At 45.1% G+C, this 12,721-nt stretch overlaps 2 protein-coding genes across 2 annotated transcripts in view; one reads left to right on the forward strand and one right to left on the reverse strand.

The window, feature by feature from the left end:
- COL4A5 (collagen type IV alpha 5 chain) overlaps positions 1-3,287 on the reverse strand; it is a 78,702-nt gene extending 75,415 nt beyond the window's left edge. The window contains exon 1 of the mRNA XM_085230404.1: positions 3,044-3,287. Within this exon, the coding sequence (XP_085086530.1) occupies positions 3,044-3,139 (96 nt within the window). The 5' untranslated portion in view covers positions 3,140-3,287. The remainder of the gene's footprint in view (positions 1-3,043) is intronic.
- COL4A6 (collagen type IV alpha 6 chain) overlaps positions 3,271-12,721 on the forward strand; it is a 119,192-nt gene continuing 109,741 nt past the window's right edge. Inside the window, exons 1-2 of the mRNA XM_085230402.1 lie at positions 3,271-3,789; positions 3,865-3,922. Of these exons, the coding sequence (XP_085086528.1) occupies positions 3,764-3,789; positions 3,865-3,922 (84 nt within the window). The 5' untranslated portion in view covers positions 3,271-3,763. The remainder of the gene's footprint in view (positions 3,790-3,864; positions 3,923-12,721) is intronic.

Raw genomic sequence — 12,721 nt, forward strand, 5'->3', positions numbered from 1 at the left:
TAGGAGTTCCCACTGAACTATCAGTCTACTTCCATTATGTGGAAGAACTGATTAAGATAGGTAGCCACTCCGCATGCAGAGCCACAGGAGATCCTATTATGGCCCAAGTAGGAATCAAATTAGTTTCACTCTGGATTCCTTTGATTTGTTTGCAGTTTAATATATGCCAGAACACATCTTAAGATACAACTCTTTCTGTATATCTTTAAATTAAGACCCATGAAAGGCCAAAAGCAAAAACCTTGACAAAAGACAAACAGTAAGTATGAGGGCTTGAGCCTTAATGTTATGAAACAGTCTTGTGCATGACTAACCAAGACATATCCATGGAATTCTGAAGGCCAGCATTCATTTCTTCCTGCTTTTAGAGACTTAGCTTTTATAACCAGAAAGAGGCACAAGCAGTTATGAAACTCAAAATAACAGTAATCAATACTGCAGAAGAATCCTTGAGACAAACAAGAGAAGCTAAAGGTGATCATCATTTACAAATCAAGACAGTTAAACTGTAACTAATGAGAATGTACATGCATGTCTATTTATATACACAATAACATCCAAAAGACAAATTCCAGCTAAGTTTACAGACTTTCCATAAGTTATTTAAAAAAAAAAAACAAAAACAAAACAACAAAACAACCACAAGTGACACCCATCTTGCCAGCATGCCTTCTATGCCTGAACAATTGTTTTCATTCTTATACTTCAAGTCAAACTATAACCAAAACAGAACACAAAGAAAATAAAATAATGCAGAAATTATTGACAAAGTTGACAAAAGGGGTGACAAAGGGTTGACAAAGCCTGTTTACACACTAGAAATCAAAATCTTAAATACAAATGTTTTTTTTCCCCTCCTCTAATATAAGTCAATAAGCAGTCATCAACTGAGTCGTGCAGATTAGCACAATAATCAAATTAATCCATATTCTTTAACTAGATAGCTTCCACAACTGCAAGTTGTGCTCACTTTTCTATAATGCTATATAAATATAAACCTTCCAGGAAAGGAAAAGACACCATTTATAAGAAGAGTGAATTGGCTTATATAAACATATGTAAGTTTACATAAAAAACACCGAGTGTTTTAAGCATAAGCACTCACACACCCTACGAAAAGCATAAAACAAATAAGCATCTTTTCAGAAAAGTTACCTAGGAAATCACACCATGCACAGGTGACACCATCTCCCATCTCATTCATTCTCTCATTCTGAACCAGGACCTATCTCAGACTGCCAACTGCTTGTTGCATGCTTCATCCCACATCAGCATCAGCCTGCACAGGAGAGCATCGCGTGGTCCCTGCCTTACTCACTGAGTTGAACAGATAAGAGAGTGCCATTCTGTTACCTTGTAACTCATCACACTGTATAAACTACACAGTCTGGAATAAACGCGATGTGATTTCTGCACTTAAGATGAGTTTGAGTAACAGCTTCGGATATTTCAGTCAGGACACCAAAGCAGCCTGAACACATCCCACCAGATCCATCCTGTTGAGGTCAGGAAATCTGACAAGGCCCCAAAACAACATTCACAAAGAGACTGTGTATCATGCATACTGCTGTAACGTTAATTCCAGCGCTTCTGACAATCAGAAAAGTAAAATGCTGATCTTACTTGATAAGGATCAGCATTTGATCAGCATTGTCACCATCATGGGAAATTCAAGGACATCAGAATCCCAAAGCATTAGGAAACCAAAGTGTCAGCAGGACCCATGCAGGTTGGGAACAGAGGTGTGTCTCTATTTCCCACTCCCAAGAGCCCTCGGGTCGTGAGCTAATCTTATCTAACCATGAAGAGGTACAATACAACCCTAGAACACTCATGCTAAAAGGAAGGCTGCAGCACCGGGCGGTGTTCAGATCCACAATCCCACCATCTCCTCCACCATTCCATTCTCTTCATCTCACTGAGGTCAGCCAGCACAGCTCCCTTTCAAGACCCCACAGATTCCTACCAGTTACACTCACAGAGTGAGTCTGCTTTGGCACTTTTCTGAAAGGGGAAAACAAAAAGCCATATGTACACCCACAAGCCTATCGATTTTCAATCCCTATCTCCTAAAACAGTTAAGTCCCACAAGTAGGACTTCCCCAGACTTTCCTTTGGAGGGAGAAGGGGGGAACACAATGGGAGACAGCAGAGGCTGGGTGGCACTTCATGAAGCATCAAAAGCAGTACCACAGGCAGTGTGAAGACAAGCAGTTCCAGCAACCTGCAGGCACTGACTGCACACTGGTATTGCTTACTGCTCAGTGAACACCTGGGCATCAAGGAGGGGGGAAGAGGAAAGGAGCGCACTACGGCTGTGCTTCAGCTTTGGAAGGGCACATGTGATGTCTGCCGAGTCTCACTGTAAAGGAATGCACTTCAAAGGCGAATTCATGACAGGACTTTGTCAGCTCTAGCTACAGAATGAGTGTGCACGTAGCACGGCCGCAGCAGAAAGGTACTCCACACCTCCCGCCACACCACAAGTTTTTTCCGAGCAAGATATCATCCCAAACAGCAGAGATCAGAACCGCCTTCCAAGCAAACCTTACAAAGTCAGCCTCCGGAGGAGCGCGCTGAGGGCGTCGCGGCTCGGCAGGAGCTGAGGGTGCCGGCGGAGCGGCGCGCTGCAGGAGCCCTCGTGCTCGGGGCTCCTTCCCGCGGCGGCACGGAACCGCGGCGCCGTCACCTCCCGCGCGTGCCATCTCCGCATCGCCTCCGCTCGGCGCCGCTACCCCCAGGTGCGCCCTCAGCAGCGCACCGCGGCCAGGGGATCCTTCTTCTCCTTTGTCCCAGAGCAGCCCTCAGCTCGGCCCGCATAAATCCCGCCCGGACACCCTTATCCCACAGGCACGCCGCTTCCCGGCCCGGCGCGCTCCGACGGCTCCGCGCTCCCACGGGGGGCGGGAAAAGCCTCCGAGAACGGCGGCCACGGCGGCACCGCGCCGTCGTGCCCGCCCCGTTCATGCCGGCACCCGCGGCCCGGGAGCCCGCCCGCCCTCGGGACCCCGAAAGGAGAGGGAGGCGCGCGCTCCGCACTCACCGCCGCCGCCGCCTCCCGCGGCCCCCAGCAGCCTAGCAGCAGCAGCAGCACCACGCAGCCCACGACCGGGCTGCGGCTCCGCCACCGCCGCTCCATCCTCCCACCCGCTCAGGAGCTCCGGGAGCGGCCCTGCAGCGCGGGCATACCCGGCGGGGTAGCGCGGCTCCCGCAGGCGACTCCCGCCGGCCGCCCCGACGCCAGCACCCGGCCCTCTGCCGCGCTCGCCCGCTTCTGCCGGCTCAAGTCCTACCGGGACTACTTCGCACCCGCAATATTCATCCGCACCCCGCGGCGGGCGGGCGGGCGCGTGGCGTGCGTGTGCGGGCAGGGCTGGGTACCAACTCTCAAGGAACGGCCGCGCCTCCGCGCCTTCGCCCTTCCCTCCGGGCGCCGGGCCGTGGGCGGCTGCGAGGGCGCGCGTCCGCCTCCCTCCGCCCCACACCTCCGCGGAGCGGGCGCAGCCGCCGGACCCCGCACTATTTTCTATGGCGGAGGCGGCGCGGGGTGCAGGGCCCGGTGCTGCCGTCGCGGCGGCGGCGGGGCGCACCTCGGGAGGGGCGGCGCGGTAGTCCCGTGCGGGCAGAGCCGCTCGTCCGGCCCCGCCTTCCCCTCCCCTCAGGTGCGGGGCGTCCGCTCGGACCGCGCAAACTTTCTCCGCGCGTACGGGAGGCGGTCCTCTCCTTCCGCCGAGCCGAGCCGCGGACCTCGGCCGCCCGAGGCATGGGCCCGGCCCCGGGGCGCGCAGGGTGAGTGCCGAGGCGCGACCCCCCGCCCGCCCCCGGCCCCGCTTGACGCCGTGCTCTCCTTTTGCCTCCCCGCAGGGCGCTGCTGCTGCTGCCGGTGCTGCTGCTGTGTCTGCGCGCCGAGCCGGCGAGCGCGGTAAGTGCTGCAGGGTGCGGAGAAGCGGGGGTGCGCAGCGCCCGTCATCCCGCTGGGGATGTGAGGGATCCCGGCCCGACGCCGAACTCGCGGCTGAGAAGCCGGAACGTGCTTTAGATTCCGCGTGGCGTGCGGTAGCAGCGACTTTACGATCTGTCAGTCTGACAACTTTTTGGCGTAAACGCAGTTTTTTTTTTATTTTTTTTTTCCCTCTCGCTGTTCCCAATTAACGTTTAAGGAGATTAGCGGCGGATCGCGGGCTTCCCGCGCCTCGGCGGTGTCGGTTCCGTCCGGTGCCGTTCCAGGCGCGCGGCGGCTGGGCTGGGAGCCGCGGCTGCAGCTGTGCGGGAGGAGCGGCGTGCGCGGGCAGCCCGAGCGCCGCGCGGTCCTTGGGAGCGATCTCTTTGTTACATTGTGATGTTAATGGGGATCGTGGCGATGCTCTCCGGTCCTTGTGGTCCTTCCCGGCTTCACCGCGCGTCGCCTGCGAGGAATCGATGGAAGCCGTTCGTATAACGTGCCCTACAGATGTTTATTGAAATCCAACTTTTAACAAGCTTCTAACAAAAACAGTTGAAAACTCGAGCTCTTGATTTCGGAGCCAATGTTTTCCCAGTGCTTTTGCTGCTCTTTTGATTAAAATTGTAAGGACTGAGAACTTTCTTGTAGCGCTGAGAAGAAATCTTTTGAAGAGGCTTTAAAGGCAGAGGGGGTTATATTTTTTAGAAACATAAAGGACTTGTTTCTACCTTGTGCTTTTCCTGACGCGTTGGGCTGGTAGCATTTCACCATCCTGATCAGGTGGTTGCTACAGGCTCTAATCTTCCCAGAGATTAAGAGATTAGACAGCATACAGAACTGTGAGAGTTTCTTTTATAAGTTTTTTTTTTTTTTTTTTTTTTCCTTCAACAAAACCAACAACTGTTCTCCTGGGTGTTCCTACTGCACTGGAACCTATGTGGAAACGCAGCAGGTATTTTCAAGGCTGTTTGAAACAAATGCAGCGACCAAGTTTTGCAGTCATTTGTATAAATCTGTGCAGTGCATCAGTGAGATTTGTCCTGATTGGTGCAGAAGTGACCAACAACAGAGTTTTAAAACCATTCCAGTTTTGCTGTATAACTGTTAGGAAGCACATCTCAGGGTTTGGGCTTCTTTTTGTTTTTATTTGCAATTTCTTGAGTATAAAAGGACTTTGTCAAGGAAAGTCTACCAAAGAGAGTGAGAGCAACATTTATGTGCCATTTCTGAGTCTTCCTGGCATTTTCCTTTGGAGTTAGAAAGCAAACAAAATCTTTGTTTCTGTGTGAGCAGTCTGAAAGCATGAAAGAAACAGAAATAGGCTCTTCAAATACTTTTAGCGCTTCATGTGTCTGAGCAGTTAAGGTACTTACTCTTATTACAAAGCTGTCAGACGTGCTCAGCAGGAAAGAAAGACAACTGTTTTTGTCATCTTTTCAGATATAGTGGGTATTTGACTTTCTGGTATTGCCAAATTAAAACAAGATCTGACACAATGAGAAACCAGTTGCAATTAACACCTTCCAGCACAAAGTAAACCATTATGAGACAACATGAACCTGCTTTTGCAGTAAGCAGATCTTTTTTCCAGAAGGTAAGAATCTCTGTAGGATTCCCAAGCAGTCCTCTGCTGTACGATTTGAGTGTTGGGATATACAGCGTTAACAGAATGAGGTTAAAATTTTAGATTGATAAAGATAGTACCTTCCTTCAAGCTATTCAGAAATGGTCAACAGCTGAAGCACTCCTTGTTGAAGGTGATGTGGCTTATAACTGTTTCCCTTTTCCTTCCTTCAGCTGATCTGATTTCAATCATGAAACTTCATAAATATTGCAGCAATTTGCTGAGCATTCATTTGGAACATTATGAGCAATAGGCAGTGGTCAGCATCTTCAATAAAGCTGAAGCAAAGATGGCCTTGTCTCAGAAGTCTGTTACAAGTACACGTTTATAAGAACAGGATTATAAAAGGCTATGGTAGCAGAACTGCTAAGTCAGCTTGAAGCAGTGACTGAGCACCTGGTGGGAAGGCAGGGCCAACCCACGGGAGCTCAGGTGCATGCAATGTACTTGAGTGACCAGAAGGGGTGGAGCCGGGATCAACCCCTTCCCAGACCTCATTTATGGGTTGGCAGTGGAGGTCAGGGTATCTCACTGGAGATCCCTGCCTATCTGAGGTCTTCTGAAGGGAAGCAGCTTTTTAATATGTACTGGACTTGCTTAATTGAACCAAACTTGTTCTTTTCATTGGCCTTATGCTGAGGATAAATTCTGTCCTAGAGCTCTGAGTGAGCACGAAATGGCTGTGTAACTGGATATTTAAAAACAGAGTTGCAACTCTCATCACTCCACTTCATACAATAAAGTTTCTGGAAATGTGATCTTATCCATTAAAATTTGTTTCTAAGTGTGTTTTTCCTGTTTCTCTGCTATTTTGATCTGCATTCATAGATATGCAAGCCTCCTGTTATTTGTCTTCTTACAGTTATAATATCTTTACATAGCTTTGAGCTTTTTAAAGAAAGCAGTAATGTCTGTAATATCTTTGCTTATGTAAAGAAGAGGCCTACAGAATTAAAAATAATTGTGAGAAGTGACTATTTCTTTTTTTATTTTTAGTCTTCTAAACCTCAGGATTTCCTTACTAAGGCAGCCTCTTATCAGTAAGGGTGTATAGGTATAGAAGCAGTTTTTTGGCGAAGATCTTGTATTGCATGGGGAATGACCTTTGCAAAACAACCATTTTCTTAATAGCAATATATCTGCTAATTCCTGTTTCTATAGCAAAAAAAGTGATGATTTGTTTTATATGAAGTATATTAATATGTGAAGCAAATATCCTACTGTTACTTGTCTAGCCTTTGCCAAGCTATGTCAGATTTGAAGGAAAACTCTCTCCAGGTGAGTAGGGGTGTGGCAACTTAACTTCTTCCTAATTCTTCTTCCTGCGGTAACTGCTGTAATGAGCTGATGCTCACAGATGTTCTGAGAATGCTACAGATTACGAGAAGTTGTGGCAGCAAAAGGGTGGTGGCTTTGTCAAGAGTTGCTGACACATTTGACCTGCTCTTTTCCTTCCTAAGTGGGTTTGTGTGTCTCTCTGTGGATGGTAATTTTGAATTAACTTATTGCCTAAACAGCAACTAAAGGGAGATTGGTAACACCTGTGTCTGTGCTTAAACGTTATAACAGTGACAGAGAGTGAATTAAGAATTTTTAGGGAACTGTGATAAATAGTTCTCAAGTTCTCTGAGAATCCAATCTCAAATACTGGACAGCTTTCTCTGCTCAGAAATAAAATTCAAGCTTGTATGTTGTTACTTGTGGAAGGAATTGTTCTAACAAAGGGATTGGAAGGAGACAGATTCTTCTTAGAGGGTATTTGTGAAATGCAGTTGAACTTGGTTTTGTCTTGTTAGTGTCTGCAGTAATATTGGAGAAAGGCAAGTTGGTGAGACAGGAGTCAGCAACTAACATGATTAACTTTTTCTTTCTCTCAAAATATCCCCATGAACACCCTTATTCTCCTGAGAAGACTGTAAAAGCAGACTCAACTTGATATCTCTTTCAGCTTACTTGTCTAACAAGAAAGAGCAGGTAAGATTGCTGTTTACTACCTGGTGCTTGCAAAAAGGGTGTTTGGAGGTCTGGCCAAGAAAACTGAAAATGCTTTGAGAAATCAATCAATCTGTTCCTGTATTTTTTTTGCACAGATTTCCTGCAGGTCAGCTTTTTTTTTCTTTCCCTTTCAGTGATAGCCTGATCAACATGAAAGCTGTTACTACAGTTTCTGGTAGCTGTATGCAACAAAATCATAGAAGGTGTTGACATCAATGATATTACTTGTGTTCAAAGTCATATTTTCAGAGTAGCTTCTTTCCACAGATCTGAGGAAACCAAAAGAGGCGGAACTAACATAGAATCCAAGTATCTGTTCCATAGATCTGCTCCCCTGGACTCTTCACTACTCTTTTTCTACGGTTCCTGCTGGTCAGAGGAGACTGAACTCGCCCTCTGATTCTACTGTTCCTCCATATGGGTACATAGCTGTAGTAATCACTATGGTCTGTGCAAGCTTGCCACCTTCTTGTTACCTCTGCAAGACTCTGTTTGTCTTTAGTTGGGTCAACCTCACCAGACTAAACCAGCACCATCCAGTTTACTTGGTCTGTAGTCATTCGATTACCTTGATACTGAGAGGATCAGCCCTGTGAAATAGGTTGGTGTGATTTGTTTCAGTCCATGGAGGTGTCAGTAGCTGCTCTGTTCCACATTTGCTTGATGACTTGCTCACTGGTCTGTTTTGCTTCTCCTCAGCAGGAACCTTCTGTACTTTCCATCACTAGCCCTTGCCTCACTGTGCTCTTAATGTTCTCCTCTCTCTCTTCATAGTCTTGAGAGGCTGCCAGTATGTTTCCTGGCATTAATCTTGCAGTGCTTTTTCTGATGCCTCACTTAGCAGCAGTGAGGACATGTCAATGCCTGTTACCTAGGAATCTCTGGTGCTCAAATCTGTTTGAGGGTTGTGCCTTGTGTTTACGACTTGACCCATTATCAATAGAAACAAACAATCTTCAACACTTAGCGAGACCTTGGTCTGACATGTAATGCAGGTAAAATCATCTAGGTACTGCATCTAGACTAATTGTGAACTGCCGGAGAAGGTAACGCGTTAGTCAAGGATTCTGTAAGAAATGAGTTATACAAAACCATAGGAAAGGGAAATATATTTGTCCTGTTCCCATTTCCATAGAAGCAGCGGAAAAGAAGAAAAATGCAGTTTAAAAAAAAAAAAGTGAAAGTGCAGTTAAAGAATGGCCTTATGAATGTTGTTGTGCTTATTAAAAGAACTCTGCTTATTACTGTAGCAAAGCTAAATTAATTAACACAAGGAGTAATTACATGACTTTCTCAAAGAGGTACAGGACCATTTAATAGTTGTAACTGTTCTCACCAAATTGATTGAAATATTGCTGTGAAGGAGTGTATAGAAATCACTTGCTCAGTACAGTACATACATTTTGAAAGCAGTGTGGAATTGCTGCAACCGCTGTAGTGTGAACTCATCAGAACAATAGGAAGGTGAATCATTGCGTTTTACTTTGATGATTAAACCTGTTCGCACAGCAGGGTGTAACAGCTAGAAGAACGTAGCCTGCAGGAGCAGAAACACTTGGCAAAAAGGAAGCTTGTAAAATTAAGAATTCATAGAAGTCTTCAGACATTTCCATAAAAGGAGCCTGTAGGCTTTCGGCTTCAGCCCTCCATGTGAGGTTGTAGACTATCAACAAAGTGTGCTTGAAGGGGGTTGAAAAGTGTGAGATTATCTTCAAAATTAATATATCCTTGTAAACATTTTCTATGTGAACTGCAGTGTAAGTGAAGTGTGGATTTAGCTGGGAAGTGCAGTTGGCAAGTTCTGCATTGCTTAGTGTGTAGTGCTCTGCACAGAGCTGACTTTTTCTGTCCTTTGTAAGAAAGGATTGAAGTGTGGTAAGCCTCTGTCTCGCAGCCATGGCAGTGATGGGCTGTAGTTAGCTTTGGGTGCTGAAAGTGAGCTGCTTATTCTCCTGCTTGCTTCTGTAATGCGCGTGCTTTTTTTTTTCCTTTGATTTGCTGGGGAATAGATGTAATGCAAACTAATTGCTTTTCATTTAGTAAAAGGTTTTTAATCTAGTTTCATCCGAAACACAGATTTAATGGCTCTTCTTGTGAGCTATGTGATCCTTTTTGATAAGGAGGAGTATCACATTTTTTTAACCTAATAAAGTAGTTTGGGCTTCAACAGGAGAGTTTATGAAATCTCTGGTGAGTGGTACTGGGATTTTTTGCTGTTACTTGGAAAGGTGTAGGCTTAATAAGAAGAGAGAAAAGATGTGAATAGGGTGGTGAAGAGAAGAAACTCTCTAACCACGTGGTAATAGGAGTGAAGTATTCTAGTTACCAAAGTAAATGCCAGATCTGAAGCCTGCTTTTACCACAAGTAGATACCAGGAATGTTCTTCAAACTCCAGAGAGGTTTTGAAGCTAAACGTGTTGGTGACCATAAACAGAATACTTCAGCTGATCTCTCCAAGGTAGTGATTATATGGTTTTCTCTGTGGTACTCTTAACAAGATTAATCTCTGCGAATCTATAATCTTGTTAGCGTTAAAGTAAAATCTGACTAGATAATTAGAGTGAGCTCCAAACTGTGGTTCGACCTAATGCTTCTTAGTGGTACAATTTCTATGTTAATGTGTTGGCCCTGAAGCATGTGGAATGTTGAGAATCCTCAGCGGGGTGTCTGGGAACTGAGGGCCTTCTGTGTCTCAAGTAAGCTGCAGAAAATCACCTGAGCTTGTGGGAAGACTCTTCAGAGATGAAGTGGGCTGCAGAACTGTGGGCTAGAACCAGTCCTGAAATGGAAGTGCTGGTAACAGTTAAAATATTTGTCTGTTTTATCCTTTTTCTAGAGTTCGTGTATCACAGGCATGTGAGTACAAAGTAAAATACCATAGTCTTAACTTTTAAATCTTAAGCACTGGTTCTGTTACTATATTGTCTTTCAATCATGATTCTGAGTACTTTGCAGGTATTCTTCAACTGTGCCTGCCCACGTTGCTCTGTGGCAGTTTACATGCTAGTACTGCTGCCTTCCACGTGTGAAGGCAGTTTTGCCCTGGCATGGGTGGCAAATCAGCATTAGGGCTGGAACTCCTTGTTCTCTGCTTAGCCAACAGAAGTTCCAGCCAGGAAATGCAAATGGCTTTTTGCATGGTGATCCTGGTCTGTTAGGTAGCATAGTTCTTTGAACAGTCGGACCACAATTGGCGCTGCTTTGTGTGCCCTAGGGCCCTCTGTGAGTGGAAGGCTTGTGCCTTCCTTGGCCTGCTTTTAGAGAGCTCGAAGGGTTGCACTTCTAACCAGTACCGCATGGATATGTAATAAGTTGATTGCGGTTGTTTGGAAACACTGTCCAATTCAATTTTCTTCTATGCACTAATGTGATGGTGTGAGTTTTCCAAGGTCTAGTTGGATTTCATCTTTCAGCTTTGCACTAGCCAGCCAAGTTCTGCATGTAGTTCAGAGAGGAGTGGCGCGGATTAAAAAGCAGTGTTATCTCAGCTGTAGTCTGACTGTGGCAGAGCAGATCTAATGAATGTCCTTATCAGATTTTCAGTGTTCTATGACTCTTCAACTCTATTCAGGGATACTTTATGAAACGGCAAGCTGCATTGTTTGCCAAGTATTCTGGATAGGAGTAAATGAATACTATGTTAAAAACACACAAAGAGGTAATGTGATTTGTGAATGATGTACATTTTTTCCTTCAAACATAAATTTGGTACTGAAAGCAGTAATTGTTGAACAAATTTCAGGAAGTTTTATTTTAAAAGGAAAATAAAATTCAAAATTCAGTAATAAGAATTAAATAATTTTCTTGCTAAGTTGTTCTGAACTGTTCTTTCTGTTACTGGCTATAACTCCCCAGTTTTTTTTTTTTACCGTTTGTTATTTTCTAGCTGTGAAACAAAGGGAAAGTAAAGTGATTTTATTTTAATTTTCATTATGCTACTGTCAGCCTACTGATCTTGTTTATATTATCACTGAATTTACCAGGAATTAATCTTGCTGAGATAGTTATAGATGTGTTCTCTGTGCTTAAGAATGACTGGACAAAATCATTCCAGCACTGAAATGAGGACTAGTAATTCCCATTAAAGAAATTCCAGTGAGAAAGCTATTTTCCTCCTCTTCATTCCGGTGCTGTGAGCTCACACACAGGAGGGCAGAGGGGTACCGGCTTTCAGCTCTGAATTCCTTTGAGGGAGGAATGTGCAGTGAGACGCAGGTACAGGCTAGCTCCACAACATGCTTGTTTGCAGGGGCCCTTCTGCAGCCCAGCACCACTTACATCTCTGTTCTGCAGTGCTTCCTTAGCTGTGCATTTTTGTAATGAAACAGTGACAGTGCTGTTAATCTTTATGAAGAATGTTGTGAGTTTTCTTTTCAGATAATGGAAATGGCTTCTTTTTTTCTCTCCCCTGTTATAGGTGGGTAGTGAAAGAGGTATTATAAGATCCTTAAAAGTTGGATGCAGATATAAGAAAGATAGGAACAACAACAACAACAAAAAACCCCTACCACAACAACAAGCACTTAACTGTTCTGTGGTGTAATGTGCTCTTGTTCCTATACAAGAATTGTGCCTGCACCTTACCTAGGACTTCACTGAGTGCCTTGTTGAGCTGATTCACTCCATTTAGGAATTCTATTCATTGTCTTACGTGAGTGATTCTTATTTCCTCACGTACTGAGTGTCAGCTACATCCTATACTGGATTATTAGGTATTACCTGGCACTGTATGGCAGTGTATCAGAGGAACGTGAAGTATCGGGAAGTTGCAGAAGAGAAGTAAAATGCTATAGTTGATCAAGTTCATCATAGAGCTGCCACTGGAAAGTAATCTTAAATCTACTTGAGGCCAGATTTTTTTTTTCTGTCAGATGAATCTGCTACAATACATTCAAATATTTGGCAGAGCTATGAAATTTACTATAGTGCTCTGTTTATATCTGCTGCAGTCTCTGTTCTCGGTAAGCCCAAAGCTGCTGTGTGATGGTATAAGGGCACCATAGCAGAGTACTGGCTCTGCCAGCAATGCCATGAGTATGGCAGGCAGTACTTTGTGGGTAGTAGCTCAGAGATTATATTTTCAGTGTGGCTTGGTGAATGATTTCATGGAACTTTCTTGTTCCACACTGAGTTGTATGTGTAAAGTGAACGTGTGTAT

This window comes from Meleagris gallopavo, chromosome 9, assembly GCF_905368555.1.
Source record: "Meleagris gallopavo chromosome 9, MGAL_WU_HG_1.1, whole genome shotgun sequence".
In the NCBI taxonomy this organism is placed as follows: Eukaryota; Metazoa; Chordata; class Aves; order Galliformes; family Phasianidae; genus Meleagris; species Meleagris gallopavo.